Below are 17371 nucleotides of genomic sequence, written 5' to 3' on the forward strand. Positions count from 1 at the left end.
TGAGCGTCTCCGACTCTTGATTTTGGCTCAGGTCATGATCTCACGGTTCGTAGGATCAAGCCCACATCAGGCTCTGCACTGGCAGCACAGAGCCTGCTTGATTTTCTCTCTTGCTCTCAAAATAAATAAATATTAAAAAAAACAAAACAAAACAGTGAAGGTATCTCTGTTGGGTGTAGTGATCCTGCCTGTCTTACCCCCTAAGTAGAAAAGAGAACTGTCTCATTTGCGTTCATCTGAATTAGCAGCAATGGCTATGTCTTTTCTGATCTAAGTAAAATTATGTTATTATGTTTCTCTAAATCTGCATTATAAAAAGCTTTTTATTTTTATTTTAGGGTGGAATTGCTTTTGTTGCCATAAAAGGAGCATTCAAGGTTTACTTCAAACAACAGCAATATTTACGTCAGGCACACCGCAAAATTCTAAATTATCCAGAGCAAGAAGAAGCATAAAACTGTGACTTCTAGTTGTTCTGCAGTCCTATCATCCTTATGAGTCTGTTGTGTTGTTGATTCCATCATTAATGCACAGTAGTGGAGACTTATGATAAGCTGCTGCTCATATTTTTAAGAAATAGAATAAAGCACTTAGGGCAGGGGAAATCCTCTCAGTAATCACCGAACCTAAGGTTGTGATTTGTTTTCATTGTTTTGTATGTACTTCTTTTATGGCAGTCATCTGAACCATTATCTTAGCATGGTAGACCTGGGTTTTGTTCATATTTTCTCCAGACAGAAATGTAAAGATCAAACTGTGCAAATATTTAAAAATGCACATGCTGTTTTATTCAAATGCCTCTTTTGTACATGTTCATGTTCAGTGTTTTCTTAGAATCAGCAACTCAATGAAGGTACTATGAGGATTTTTCTCACTGGCATAATTTGATTACATGCTAAACAGGAATATATGTTAATATGAGGAAATGTAAATTAGTTATAAAAAAATAACAAACCAAAAATGTATGTAAACATTCAAATGATTATCTGAACAAATGCAATTTTGTTGTGTTTTTCTTAACCCATGTGACGTCCTCCAAAATGTGTAGGGTAAAAATTCACAGGGCTTCCAAATCACTTTTTCACTATTAAATTTTATTTATATAATGTCGACATCTCATAGCTCATAATGTAATTTTGACTCATGTAGTCGTGTGTGTGTGTGTGTGTGTGTGTGTGTGTGTGTGTGCGCGCGCGCGTGCGTGCATGTAAGAGAGAAAGGGAGAGAGTCGTCAGGTCCTTCAATCACTGGAGTACAGTTTTTAAATCCATATTTCTAGAAATTAGAGCTGCCAGTTTATAGTAGTTTGAGCACAGAGAACGGTTTGCAAAAAAAAAAAAATCAATAAAGTTATTTTACTCTTCTCTTTCATTGATTCAGTTATTCAGGTATTTGTTGATCACCTCCTATTTGCCCAGGCATTGTACAAAGTGCTGTGGGATACAGTGGTGAGCAAGACAGATTTGGTTTCTGCTTTTATGCAGTTTACCATCTAGTTTCAACAGATAGAAAACCAGCAGTGAGTAAACAAAGGTGAGGTTTACTTGAGCTCTTTGTTTTTATATCAGTCAGCAAGAAGATCATTATGAAAACAAGAAGTCTTGAGTAAATATTGAGGTTATTGTTTTTTGGCTTAAGTCCATTTATTAAATCCAATACTAATGTTTTTAGATTTTAATTGCTTGTCGTGTTGATGAGGCTAGCACCTTAATCACTGTTTAACTAGTTTTTATGTTCATTTTTTAAAAAGCAATTATTTATTTTAAGCCGTTTTTAATAGTGGCCCTTTTAATGTTGTTCAATCTGAATGGTGTTGCAGTTATTTTCATTAACTAAAATTTTTAAAAGATAGTTCCAAAAACCCTATTTATTTTCTTGTTCACAGTATATAATGCATGACAGTAATAAACGTTTCCCTTACTGATACATGGCCACTTCTCTTTAGGAGTGTAGCAAATATAGATTGAGCTATGTTAGATTGCAATAATGTATGTTAACTTTAGTAATTTAAGACTGGTACCTTTCTATAGTATGAATGTCTTAATCCTGTCTTATAAAGTTTATGTGAATGGCTGTTGAACATTCAGAGTTGTAATTATTTTGGGAGGAAGGGAATATTTGACTGACAGTGAGCCTTATTAAGAACACTGCTGCAGTTGTAAAGGGGAAATATAAAATCTATGAGTATATATAAAAATAACTTAGATTATATTGCTGTAATTATAAAATATATTGGCTTTTCTTTAATTTTCAATATAAGAAGACATAGTAGATATTTCCTGCATAATTTTGTTATATAGAACAGCTTTTAGGCAACCTTTAATAAAATTATACAAGCACACTGTTCCCCAGTTCTACTTTCATGCCGAAGATGGGGTGGGGGGGGGAGTAGCTGCTTTTGCGTTTATTGGCATCAGGGTTCTTGAGGGCCAAGGAAACAACTCTAACCTTTGGGGGCAGCAGGGAGGGTTTTCTAGAGCTATGGGGAGGGAATTGCAAGTGCCTGGGGACCAGAGTGGCCTCTAGCCCTGGAATTGAAGACTTTTAAATCCCAAAAACCTTCGCTCAGAAAGTTCTGTGTACCAGTCTTCAGAAAGGTGGCTTGCACCACCATGAACAATAGAAGAGCATGGGCTGACTAAAGTTAGATGGACCTGGGTTCCAATTCTGATTCTGCTTTTAATAACTGGATGTATACCTTGGCCAAGTGGCTTTCTCTCAGCTACAGTTTTCTTCATCTCTGAAATGCAAGTAATACTTCTATCTCAGAAGACCATTTCTAGGATTAACTGAGAAATTAAAGGAATAGAGGCACTTTAGGCTCGAAATAGCCCCTACAGAGCAGTAGCTGTTTCTTAATTGTTAGTCTGTTCGTGCTCTATGAAAAGGGAAAGGAGAGGTAAGAGAATGGTGTTAGGGGACAGATTAACGGGATGTTACAGACTTTTGGGATGGGTGGATATATTTTGTGTTTTCCTGTTTAATTTCACATTGCTTTACTGTGTTATTTCTATAAACTTTAATGTTTTAAACCTCTTTTATAAAATTCAGTGACAACTAGTAGAATTCTCTTCTTTGCAGAAGTTAACATCTCCAAAGTGGCCGAAAATATTGTTCCTCATTACATGATTATCAAATGACTGTGAAGAATATAAAATTAAACTTAGTGACTTAATTAGTCACTGCCTTGCTAACTGTGCTGTAATTTTTTTAAACGTCTTGTTTTTAATATAGCAGACTATCTCAATACTGGCTGGATTAGGTTAAATAAAGAATTTTTATGTTCTCTAGGTGTACTTTGTCTGTTGCACAACTCCAAAAATGTTAATTCTGCACCTATATAGTTGGTTTTTTTAATCCTAGTTACCAAGATGTTAGACTTTTAGTAAAAATAATCTGAATTTTTAAAAACTGAAGAGGAATTGTCTTAATTTTGCAAGTAAGCTAGCCCAAATTCCAACTACATTCTGATTTTTAAAATATATACCCCCTCAGCCACTTGCACTATGATTAGACAAGCAACCACACAAGAACTGTGGGTGGTCTCATGCTGCAGGGTATCTTAAAGTGTATTCAAGTGGGCTGGGGATACGTTAAAAAAGTTGCTTCCTCTGAGATACTAAGAATTTAAGTTTCTGAAGGTTAGAATCTTCTAGAATGAGTACATCAAATAAAGGCCCTTCCATCCGTGGAGATTTTTTTTCCTAGGTTATTTCATTGCCCCCATCTGAGAGACTAGCAAAAGAGAAACGACAGACAGTCCCAGATACATATTCTGATATTTGTGTGGCAAGTTACTTTAAGATCATAAAACCTATCCCTGGTTATTAGAATTAAGTAACATTCTACAGCAGTTTGATATACAGAGAAACAATCTGTGCCAATTTAAGTAGAGGTTGGTTTGCCCATAACCTTCCTTTGGTCTCCTGGGATCTCAGGGTTGCCTCTTCTCTGACCTGCCACCCCATACACCCATTAGAAATGGCAGAGTGATAAAATGTCTTGTTTAGCTGCCTTCCTAGAACAAAGATTCCGAGCAAAGGGAAGAGAGAGAGGGTTTGCAACTGAATGTCTGTAGAAGCTTTGGACAGGCAGCAGAGGTTAGGCTGTCATTCTGGTCAACCCCGTGTGGATTTAAGCCTCTTCCTGATAACAGCCTGCTAAGGTTACCGTATGTCTGCAATATATACTACACTCAACCAGGTGTTTGTTGAATTCCTCTATGCTCCAGACATTCTCAAGTCCTGGGGTAAAATGGAGAATAAGCCTACTTTGAGATATTTAATTTTTAAGAGTATAATCTAAGACAACTATGGAATACTTTGAACCCTTAGAAAATGTGCCCTGCTTAAATATGGACTGTCTCTAGCTTAAAATTAGCAAGAAACGATCTATAACAGGAACTAAGAGGTAATATGTTCATGATCCTTCAGTAATACACATTTATCAGTGTATTTGTATGTATCTGTGTATTTACCAATTCAGATAATTGTATACCAAAAATAAGACCTGCAAAAGTGCACAATTTTTAAGTAGAAGTCGAATTTTTGCAAGATGATCAGCCAGGGTACAGTCAGACAAATCACATCAGCTATTTGAACAAGAAAAATGTAATATAAGAAACTGTTAGCTGATACGAAGTAAATGAAGACAACTTTAAAGAAAAGTAGCAGGGGCAAAACAGCTACTGCTTCTAAGCTGAAGGAGGGTAGAAAATAAGGGAACCAGAAATTAGAGAATGTCTCTTTTCCTAAAAGGCTGAGATTCAGACACTTTGAAAAGGGTGCGGCTACCACAGTTGTTTCAAGGGGTGACAGAGGAACTTGCCAGAGGGCAGGTGGGAACTGGTGTGGAGAAGCTGAGTTGGTGGGGATGGAGAGGCCGGAGGACGCAACTAGACAGGTACAGGCTGCTGAGCTCCAATGCTTAAAAGGTCATAATGGAGGCTGGAATCTAGAAGGAAGGAGTCTTCCTGACACAATAGCCTTGTGCTGTCACTCCTGTGCCTTCTGTTGAAAAAGCCTAATGTTCCAAAGGAAAAATGTTTACAGGATCCAGTTTCAGAGCCACAAAGTTGGGCAAAGAAGGGTGGATTTGCAACTGAGACAGTAAGTTGGCAATGTACCAACACCCCTCTTTGTGCCCCTCCTAGTCAGTCTCTGACACTCTGCCCCACCCCTACCACAAGGAAACAATCTTAATATATTTGATTCACAGAAAGGTCCATAAGTGATTTAACAGCATAACATCCAGGATGATAAATGAGCCATTTTCATATATTCTGGCTAGGGTATAAAAATTGTTATGGAAGGCAATTAGTATCTGTTAAGATTACAAATATATGTATTCATTGACTCAGTGGTTCCAATTCCAGGAGTTTATCTTAAGATATATTTGCACTTAAGTACAGCAATATGTCTATGAAGTTATTTGTTGTTCGTGGCATATTTAGTAACGAGAATGGAATCAAATGTCATTATGGAATCAGTTGAATAAATTAGGGAACATCCATAATGGAATACTAAAGAGCTATAAAAAAGAATGAAAGTTGTTTACCTACTGATATGAAGATAGTTCTAATGTATATATTTTTTTAAAAGATGTAGAACAGTGCTTATAATATATTACCACTAGGAGGAAATGGGATGGGAAAATTATATAAACATTTGTTTATTCCTTTAAAAAAATCTTTGGAAGGACATTAGAAAACGAGTCTATAGAAGATTTGAGAACTGAGAGGATTCAGGCTGAGGTGGAGAGAGAGTCTTTACTGTTACCTTTTATACTTTTTTTCCTAACTATGTAGCTACATTGGGTTTTTTTGTTTTGTTTTTAGTTTATGTATTTTGAGAGAGAGCAAGCACATAAGGGGAAGGGGCAGGGAGGGAGGGAGAGAAAACGAGTCTATAGAAGATTTGAGAACTGAGAGGATTCAGGCTGAGGTGGAGAGAGAGTCTTTACTGTTACCTTTTATACTTTTTTTCCTAACTATGTAGCTACATTGGGTTTTTTTGTTTTGTTTTTAGTTTATGTATTTTGAGAGAGAGCAAGCACATAAGGGGAAGGGGCAGGGAGGGAGGGAGAGAATCTCAAACAGGCTCTGCACTGTCCAATGCAGGGCTCAAAGTCACAAATGTTGAGATCATGACCTGAGCCAAAGTTGGGCACTTAACTGACTGAGCTACCCAGGCACCCCTGTCGTTACATTATGTTTGAAGTAATTAAGAATTAAATTTTGCCATTGAGGACAGTACTGAAAATCAAATAGGACTTTGTTTCTCTTTGAAGATAATATTTGAGCTGTATGACAATAGTTTCTTCTTTCTAAAGATTGATGTGATTGTTTTTTGAGAAGTAATTTTACATCTCCCTCAAGTGGATCTTCCTTGGGTATTCAATAAATGCTTATTGGACTGATTTTGCATCCCATAAGATTAATTCTTGATAGAACATTTTGCAACTAGTTTTGTCCAGCAATGTACACAATGAGTGTGTTTTGACTCAAAGTTATCAGCCCATAAAAATGGACAGAACTTATTAAAGCAGGGAATTAACATATCCTAAAGGCTTAACTACTCATTTCTTGTATTTATGTATTCGTTCATTCGTTGAGTCAATATTTCGTGAAAACTTAGTATCTAGGCACAGGAAATTCAGAATTAATAATACTATGGCACAAAAACAGACACTCAGATCAATGGAACAGAATAGAGAACCCAGAAATGGACCCACAAATGTATGGCGAACTAATCTTTGACAAGGCAGGAAAGAATACCCAGTGGAATAAAGAGAGTCTCTTCAGCAAGTGGTGCTGGGAAAACTGGAGAGTGACATGCAGAAAAATGAACCTGGATCACTTTCTTATACCATACACCAAAAACAAACTCAAAATGGATGGAAGACCTAAATGTAAGACAGGAAGCCGTCAAAATCCTCGAGGAGAAAACAGGCAAAAACCTCTTTGACCTTGGCCACAGCAACTTCTTACTCAACACGTCTCTGGAGGCAAGGGAAACAAAAGCAAAAATGAACTATTGGGACTTAATCAAAATAAAAAGTTTCTGCACAGCAAAGGAAACAATCAGCAAAACTAAAAGGCAACCAATGGAATGGGAGAAGATATTTGCAAACAACATATCAGATAAAGGGTTGGTATCCAAAATCTATAAAGAGCTTATCAAACTCAACACCCAAAAAACAAATAATCCAGTGAAGAAATGGGCAAAAGACATGAATAGATACTTCTCCAAAGAAGACATCCAGATGGCTCACAGACACATGAAAAAATGCTCAACATCAGTCATCGTCAGGGAAATACAAATCAAAACCACAAGGAGATACCACCTTACACCTGTCAGAATGGCTAACATTAACAACTCAGGCAATGACAGATGTTGGTGAGGATGCAGAGAAAGAGGATCTCTTTTGCATTGTTGGTGGGAATGCAAACTGGTGCAGCCACTCTGGAAAACAGTATGGAGTTTCCTCAAATAACTAAAAATAGAACTACCCAATGACCCAGCAATTGCACTACTAGGTATTTATCCAAAGGATACAGGTATGCTGTTTCAAAGGGGCACATGCACCCCAATGTTTATAGCAGCACTATCAACAGTAAACAAAGTATGGAAAGCCCAAATGTCCATTGATGAATGAAGGGATAAAGATGCGGTATGTATATACAATGAAGTATTACTCAGCAACCAAAATGAATGAAATCTTGCCATATGCAAGTATGTGGATGGAACTAGAGTGTATTATGTTAAGCGAAATTAGTCAATCAGAGAAAGACAAATATCATATGACTTCATTCAGATGAGGACTTTAAGACAGAACAAATGAACACAAGGGAAGGGAAGCAAAAATAATATAAAAACAGGGAGGTGGGCAAAACATAAGAGACTCTCAAATATGGAGAACAGAGGATTACTGGAGGGGTTGTGGGAGGGGGATGGGCTAAATGGGTAAGATGCATTAAGGAATCCACTCCTGAAATCATTGTTGCACTATATGCTAACTTGGATATAAATTTTAAAAAATAAAGAATTAATAATACTGATGACTATTGTAGTATCCAACATTTATTGCTTACTATATGCCAGGCACTGATCTAGATATGAGTATTAACTCATTTAATCTTCATAACAACCCAAATATACTGTTTTTATATCATAACTTATACTACAAATGAGACAACTGAGGTAACCCTGTTTTGGATATTGTTTTTTAAGTTAATTACCCCGGGTTACATTTCTTCTACCCTCATAGAACTCACAGTCTAGTAGAGAGGACAGAAAGGAAAACATAAATCCCAATACAGAGTAAAAAGTGTAATGACAAGAGTTACAGAGATAGCAAGGAAGTGGAGCTTCTTAAAGGTGGATCCTGGAATATAAATATGAACTTGACAGATGGGAAGAAAGGGACGTAGACACAGTGTCTTGAGAAAAATTCTGAAAAAGGAGAGTAGTATTGACGTTCCAGCATCATATACTCAAATATATGAAAAAGGGAACCTTTAAACCTTAGGTTCTGTCATATAAATGAACAAAACACTGGAAAGACCGGAAGTCCTAAAACAGACCCAAATATAAATGGGTATTTTGTATATGAAAAAGGTAGCATGTAAATCAGTAAAAATGAAGACGGATTAATCAGGATATGGTCTTGGAACAACTGGTAGCCATCTGGAAATTCCCTTTACCAAAATAAACTCCAGATGGAACAAAAATTTAAACATGAAAAATTTAATCATTAAAATACAGCAAATGGGAGAAAATATTTTTTCTCATATCTGATAAAGGACTTGTATCAAAAAAACACAAATAACTCTTAAAGCTCAATGATAAGAGAACAACTCAATTAAAATTGGGCAAAAGATCTGAACATACCCCTCACTAAAGAAAACATACAGATGGCATATATATATATCAGGGAATTACAAATTAAAATAACAATGAGATATCACTACACACCTTCAGGATGGTTAAAATCCAAAACACTGACAGTTATCAAATGCTGGTAAAAATGTGGAACAAGAGGAACTCTCACTTATTCTGGTAGAAATGCAAAATGGTATAGTTACTTTGGAGGTTAGGTAGTTTGTGACAAAGCTCAACCGTTTTCTCACGTCATCCAACAGTCACACTCATGGCTATTTACTCACATGAATTGAAAACATGTCCACACAAAAACCTGCGTACAAGTGTTTATAGCAGCTTATTCATATTTGTCAGACACTGGAAACAGCCAAGATATCCTTCGAGTTGAAGGGATAATCTGTGGTACCTGCATACAGTGGATTATTATCCAGCAAGGAGAGGGAAATGAGCTATAAAGCCACAAAAAAGACACGGAGGAACCCTAAATGCACATTGCGAAGTAAAAAACTAGTCTGGAAAAGCTGTGTGATTTCAACTACACAGCATTCTGGAAAAGACAAAACTATGGAGACAAAATTTAAAAATCAGTTGTTTCCAGGGGCTGTAGCAGGAGGTAGCAGGTAAGGATAACAAACAGGTGAAGTACAAGTATTTTAAGGCAGTGAAAATATTCTATATGCACTGTTAATAGTAACTACATGATATTATACATTCCTCCAAATCCGTAGAATTGCATAACACAAAGAATGAACCTTAATGTAAATTACAGATTTAGTTAACAATAATGTATCACTATTGCTTAATTCACTGTAACAAATGTAACAAACTAATGCAAGCTGTTAATAATAAGGGAAACTAGGGGCGCCTGGGTGGCGCAGTCGGTTAAGCGTCCGACTTCAGCCAGGTCACGATCTCGCGGTCCGTGAGTTTGAGCCCCGCGTTCAGGCTCTGGGCTGATGGCTCAGAGCCTGGAGCCTGTTTCCGATTCTGTGTCTCCCTCTCTCTCTGCCCCTCCCCCGTTCATGCTCTGTCTCTCTCTGTCCCAAAAATAAATAAACGTTGAAAAAAAAATAAAAATAAAATAAAAATAATAATAATAATAAGGGAAACTAGGTGGGTGGGGTAGAACTGTTTTGTACCATATGTTCAATTTTTCTGTAAATCTAACTGTTCTTAAATAAAATATACTAATGTAAAATTTTTTCATACTACATGAAAACATACAAGAATTGTTTTTTAAGATTTCATTTTTTTTTAATTCTTTTTTTTCAACGTTTATTTATTTTTGGGACAGAGAGAGACAGAGCATGAACGGGGGAGGGGCAGAGAGAGAGGGAGACACAGAATCGGAAACAGGCTCCAGGCTCTGAGCCATCAGCCCAGAGCCTGAACGCGGGGCTCAAACTCACGGACCGCGAGATCGTGACCTGGCTGAAGTCGGACGCTTAACCGACTGCGCCACCCAGGCGCCCCAAGGTTTCATTTTTTTAACGTTTTATTTTTTGAGAGACAAAGCACAAGCAGGAAAGGTCAGAGAGAGAGACACAGAATCTACAGCAGGCTCCAGACTCTGAGCTGTCAGCAAGGAAAGAGCCTGATGTGGGGCTCAAACCCACAAACGCTACATGGTAACCTGAGCTGAAGTTGGACACTCAACCGACTGGGCCACCCCGGTGCCCCAAAAAGATTTTTTTTTAAATTTATTAACGTTTATTTATTTTTGGGACAGAGAGAGACAGAGCATGAATGGGGGAGGGACAGAGAGAGAGGGAGACACAGAATCTGAAGCAGGCTCCAGGCTCTAAGCCATCAGCCCAAAGCCCGACGTGGGGCTCGAACTCATGGACCATGAGATCGTGACCCGAGTTGAAGTCGGACACTTAACCTACTGAGCCACCCAGGCGCCCCCCAAAAAGATTTTTAAGTAATCTTTATACCCAACATGGGACTCAAACCCACAACTCTGAGATCAAGAATTGTACACTTCACCAACTGAGCTTGCCAGCTATCCCCAAAATTGTATTTTTAATAATATCACAGCATAAAATTTTTTTAGGAAATCAGAAGGCACATGGAAAGATGCTCAATATCACTAACCTTCAGGGAAATGGAAATCAAAATCACAATGAAATATCACTTCACACCCATGAAAATGGCTATTATCAAAAAGACAAGAAATACCATTCATGATTAAAACCCTCAACAAAGTAGGTTTAGAGAGAACATACCTCAACATAATAAAGGCCATATATGAAAACCCACAGTTAACATCATACTCACACTGGCGAAAAATTGAGAGTTTCCCCTAAGATAAGGAACAAGACAAGGATGTCTTCTCAACACTTTTATTCAACATAATACTGGAAGTCCTAACCACAACAATCAGACAAGAAAAAGAAATAAACAACATCCAAATTGCTAAGGAAGAAGTAAAACTTTCACAATTTGCAGATGACATGATACTATAGATAGAAAACTCTAAAAACTCCACCAAAAAACTACTAGAACTGACAAATGGATTCAGGAAGGTCACAGGATAAAAAAACCAATATACAGAAATCCATTGTATTTTTTTTAAGTAGGCTTCATGCCCAGCACAGAGCCTGACATGGGGCTTGAACTGAGGGGCTTGATCACAACCCTGAGCTGAGATCAACGGTCAGACACTTAATTGACTGAGCCACCCAGGTGCCTCAGAAATCCATTACATTTCTATACACTAATAATGAAGTCATGGAAAGAGAAATTAAGAAAACAGTTCCATTTACAATTGTACCAAAAATAATAAAATACCTAGTAATAATCTCATCCAAGGAGGTTAAAGACCTGTAATCTGAAAACTATAATACACTGATATAAGAAATTGAAGATGACACAAACAAATGGAAAGATATTCCATGCTCATGGAATTGAAGAACAAATATTATTAAAATGTCTATACAACCCAAAGCAATCTACATATTTAATGCGATCCCTATCAAAATACTAACAGCATTTTTCTCAGAACTAGAACAAATAATCCTAAAATTTGAATGGAACCACAAAAGACCCCAAATAGCCAAAGCAATCTTGAAAAAGACAAAACTAGATATACACAATCCCAAATTTCAAGATACACTACAAAGCTGTTCAAAACAGTATGGTACTGGCACACAAATAGACACATAGATCAATAGAACAGAATAGAGACCCCAGAAATAAACCCACAATTATATGATCAGTTAATCTTCGACAAAGGAGACAAGAATATGCAATGAGAAAAAGACAGTCTCTTCAACAAATGGTGTTGGGAAAATAGGACACTACATTCAAAAGAATGAAACTGGACCACTTTCTTACACCGTACCCAAAAATAAACTCAAAATGGATTAAAGACCTAAATATAAGACCCAAAACCATACAAATCCTAGAAGAGAACATAGGCAGTAATTCTCTGACATCTACTTTTGCAAGTTTTTTCTAGATATGTATTCTGAGGCAAGGGAAACAAAAGCAAAAATAAAATATTGGAACTACATCAAAGTAAAAAGCTTTGCACAGCAAAGGAAACAATCAACAAAATAAAAGACAACTTACTGAATGGGAGAAGATATTTGCAAATGATATATCCGATAAAGGATTAGTATCCAAAATTTATGAAGAACTTACACAACTCAACCCCAAAAAATAAATAACCCAGTTTAAAAATCAGCAGAAGACATGAGCACATTACTCCAAAGATGACATACAGATAGATGACTAACAGGTACATGAAAAAGTGCCAACATCACTCATCAGCAGGGAAATGCAAATCAAAACCACAATGAGCTATCACACCTATCAGAATGGCTAAAATAAAAAACACTACACCTGAAACCAATATTGTACTGTATGCTAACTAGAATTTAAATAAAAACTTTAAAAAATAATAAAATAAAAAACAAAAGACAACAAGTCTTGGCAAGCACATGGGAAAAAAGGAACACTCATGCACTGTTGATGGGAATACAAAGTGCTACAGTCACTGTGAAAAACAGTATGGAGATTCCTCAAAAAATTTAAAAACAGAATTACCATATGATCCAGTAATTCCACTATTGAATATTTACCCAAGGAATATGAAAACGCTAACTTAAAAAGACATACACACCCCTATGTTTATACCAGCATTATTTACAATAGCTGAATTATGGAAGCAGCCTAAGTATACACTGCTAGACGAATGGATAAAGAAGAAGTGGTATATATATATACAATGGAATATTATTTGGCCATAAAAAGGAATGAAAACTTGTCGTACGCAACAATATGAATGGAGCTAGAGAGTATAATGCTAAGTGAAATAAGCCAATCAGAGAAAGAAAAATACCATATGATTTCATTCATATGTGAAATTTAAGAAACAAAACAAGCAAACCAAGAAAAAAAGAGACAAACAAAGAAACAGACTCTTAGCTATGGAGAACAAACTGATGGTTACCAAAGAGAAGGTTGGTGGAGGGATGGGTGAAATAGGTGAAGGGGATTAAGAGTACAATTGACACTGAGTAATGTATGGAATCGTTGAATCACTGTCCTGCACACCTGAAACTGATATGACACTGTATGTTAACTATACTGAAATTAAAATAAACTTAGAAATAAGCTATATTCACAGACAATTCAGCAAAACCAGATTTGGTGAGAATGATTGCATTCTTACCAGGAGATTGTTAAAAAGACAAGAAATAACAAGTGTTGATGAGGATGTAAATAAAAGAGAGCCCTCAGGCACTGTTGTTGGGAATGTATATTGGTGAAGCAACTATGGAAAACAGTATGGAGGTTCCTCAAAAATTAAAAATAGGGAAACCAATTTGACAATAAATTTCATATATTAAAAAAAATTTTTTTAATTAAAAATAGAACTACCATATAATCCAGCAATTCCACTTTATTTATCCTAAGAAAATGAAAACACTAATTAGAAAAGACACATGCAACCCTATTTCATTGCAGCATTACTTACAATAGCTAAGATATGGAAGCAACCTAAGTGTCCATAAATAAATAGACAAAGAAAATGTTGTACACACACACACATACACACACTGGAATATTACTCAGGCATAAGAAAGAATGAAATCTTGCCATTTGCAACAACATGTATAGACCTAGAGGGTCTGTATACTTAGTGCTTATGCTTAGTGAAATAAGTCAGGGGCACCTGAGTGGCTCAGCTTGTTTCAGATTCTGTGTCTCCCTCTCTCTCTGTCCCTCCCCTACTTGTGCTTTCTCTCTCAAAAATAAATATAAAAACAAACAAACAAAAAAAAAAAAAGTCAGACAGAGAAAGACAGATACCATATGACTTCACTTTTATGTGGAATCCAAAAAATGGAGCAAATGAATGAACCAAACAGAAACAGAGTCATAGATACAGAAATCAAACTGATGGGTGCCAGAGGGGTAGAGGAATGGATGAAATAGGTGAGGGGATTAAGAGGAACAGTTATAGAATAAATAAGACACGGGGATGTAATGTACAGCATAGGGAATGGTAACTAGAATTATTGTGGTGACCGTTTCATAATATATATAAAAATTGAATCACTATGTTGTACACCTGCAACTAATAAAGTATTGTATGTCACTTATTCTTCAATAAAACAAAACAAAACATCAAAAAACAAACAAAAAAAGATTGTATGTTACCTCTACTGGAATTAAAATTAAAACTCAATAAAAAAATAAATTAGGGGCGCCTGGGTGGCGCAGTCGGTTAAGCGTCCGACTTCAGCCAGGTCACGATCTCGCGGTCCGTGAGTTCGAGCCCTGCGACGGGCTCTGGGCTGATGGCTCGGAGCCTGGAGCCTGATTCCGATTCTGTGTCTCCCTCTCTCTCTGCCCCTCCCCCGTTCATGCTCTGTCTCTGTCCCAAAAATAAATAAACGTTGAAAAAAAAATTTTTTTTAATAAATAAATTAATTAATTAAAAAATAAAAGATTAATGGGGCAGCTGGGTGTCTCAGTTGGTTAAGTATCAGACTCTTGATCTTGGCTCAAGTCATGATCTCATGGTTTGTGAGTTCAAGCCCCACCCGGGGCTTTGTGCTGACAGTGCAGAGCCTGCTTCGGATTATCTGTCTCCCTCTCTCTCTGCCCCTCCCCTGCTCTCTCTTTCCCTCTCTCTAAAATGAAAAAAAAAAAAAAAAAAAAAAAAAAAAAAACAAAAAAAAAACCAATAATAAATAAAATAAATAAAAATTAAAAGATTAAAAATTCTAAGCTACATTAAAAACTGCATAAAGTAACATTAAGTTAAATGCAAAAAGGGAAAAAATCACTCATACAAAATTAATTTCCTTTACATATAAAAGTCTCTTTTAAATCCATAAACAAAAGACTAATAACCCAATATTTAAAAATAGTCAGAGGATGTAATTAGTTTACAAAAAAATGCGGCACTGAAATATATAAAAATACATTTAGACTAAATCATAAGAAATATCCGAATTAAAGGGCATCTGGGTGGCTCAGTCGGTTAAGTGGCCAACTCTTGATTTTGGCTCAGATCATGATCTGAGGTTTCATGGGTGCAAGCCCTGCATTGGGCTCTGTGCACTGATCTTGTGGAGGCTGCTTGGGATTCTCCCTCTCTCCCTCTCTCTCTCTGCCCTTCCCCCACTCACAGTCTGTCTCTCTCAAAATAAGTAAATAAACTTATAAAAAGTAAATATTCAAATTAAAATTATAATGAGATACTATGTTTCACCTATCATATTAACAAATAGTAAGAATTATTGAACACCTGCTCAGTGCCAAGTGGTATTCAAAATCCTTTATGCGTATTAGCCCATTTAAATTCACAACATGAGTCAATTCAAAACTCTTGCTATCTAAAAGTATGGGTTAAGATGTAAGGAAACAGGGACTATCTTATAATTGCCTGTCTATTCAGCATCTCACATCCAGTAGATGACCTCCTCACACTTTCTTCTCTCTCTTTAAAATCTCTAACACCTCCTTGACCATCTTCATTCTCAACTAATGATCTTTCTTCTTGCCTCCTGCTTCACTGAGAAATTAGAAGCAGTCAGAAGAAAACCCATTAACTCCTCCAAATCTTTCACAACTGCAGACGTCTATATCTACATTCATCTACACTCATCCATATATAGTACATATCTACACATAACTCTATACTATACCTACACTCACCCATATATAGTTTAATTTACCTTTCCTCTTCTTTATTGAACAGTGTTCCTATCCAAGGCCATCTAAGAAAATTTTCCCTTTTTAATGAAATATTAACACATATGGACACATGTGTAAACACAAACACACACACACACACACACACACATTTCCATCTTTAAAAAAAAATGACCCACTCCCCTTCTAGACACTGTCATTTTTCTACTCTTCTTATGGCAAAGCTACTCAAACTTTGCCCTGATTCTACCCTCCAATTCTTTTTTTCTTAATTTTTTTAAATGTTTATTTTTGAGAGAGAGAGAGAGAGCATGAGCAGGAGAGGGGCAGAGAGAGAGGGAGACAGAATCAGAAGTAGGCTCCAGGCTCTGAGCTGTCAGCACAGAGTCCAACACGGGGCTCAAACCCATGAACTGTGAGATCATGACCTGAGCCAAAGTCAGACGCTAACCGACTGAGCCACCCAGGTGTCCCCAATTCTCTTAAAATTAATAAGAGGAATAAATCTAACCAAAGATGTAAAAGATCTGTATGCTGAAAACTATAGAAAGCTTATGAAGGTAATTGAAGAAGATATAAAGAAATGGAAAGACATTCCCTGCTCATGGATTGGAAGAATAAATATTGTCAAAATGTCAATACTACCCAAAGCTATCTACACATTCAATGCAATCCCAATAAACTTGCACCAGCATTCTTCTCAAAACTAGAACAAGCAATCCTAAAATTCATATGGAACCACAAAAGGCCCCGAATAGCCAAAGTGATTTTGAAGAAGAAGACTAAAGCAGGAGGCATCACAATCCCAGACTTTAGCCTCTACTACAAAGCTGTAATCATCAAGACAGCATGGTATTGGCACAAAAACAGACACATAGACCAATGGAATAGAATAGAAACCCCAGAACTAGACCCACAAATGTATGGTCAACTAATCTTTGACAAAGCAGGAAAGAACATCCAATGGAAAAAAGACAGTCTCTTTAACAAATGGTGCTGGGAGGACTGGACAGCAACATGCAGAAGGTTGAAACTAGACCACTTTCCCACACCATTCACAAAAATAAACTCAAAATGGATAAAGGACCTAAATGTGAGACAGGAAACCATCAAAACCCAAGAGGAGAAAGCAGGAAAAGACCTCTCTGACCTCAGCCATAGCAATTTCTTACTTGACACATCCCCAAAGGCAAGGGAATTAAAAGCAAAAACGAACTACTGGGACCTTATGAAGATAAAAAGCTTCTGCACAACAAAGGAAACAACCAACAAAACTAAAAGGCAACCAACGGAATGGGAAAAGATATTTGCAA

At 36.7% G+C, this 17371-nt stretch overlaps 1 protein-coding gene across 1 annotated transcript in view; it reads left to right on the top strand.

Moving 5' to 3' along the window:
* MARCHF5 (membrane associated ring-CH-type finger 5) overlaps positions 1-3194 on the top strand; it is a 58083-nt gene extending 54889 nt beyond the window's left edge. Inside the window, exon 6 of the mRNA XM_047825355.1 lies at positions 339-3194. Within this exon, the coding sequence (XP_047681311.1) occupies positions 339-455 (117 nt within the window). The 3' untranslated portion in view covers positions 456-3194. The remainder of the gene's footprint in view (positions 1-338) is intronic.
* The last annotated feature ends 14177 nt before the right edge of the window (positions 3195-17371 follow it).

Source organism: Prionailurus viverrinus, chromosome D2 (assembly GCF_022837055.1).
Source record: "Prionailurus viverrinus isolate Anna chromosome D2, UM_Priviv_1.0, whole genome shotgun sequence".
Classification (NCBI taxonomy): domain Eukaryota; kingdom Metazoa; phylum Chordata; class Mammalia; order Carnivora; family Felidae; genus Prionailurus; species Prionailurus viverrinus.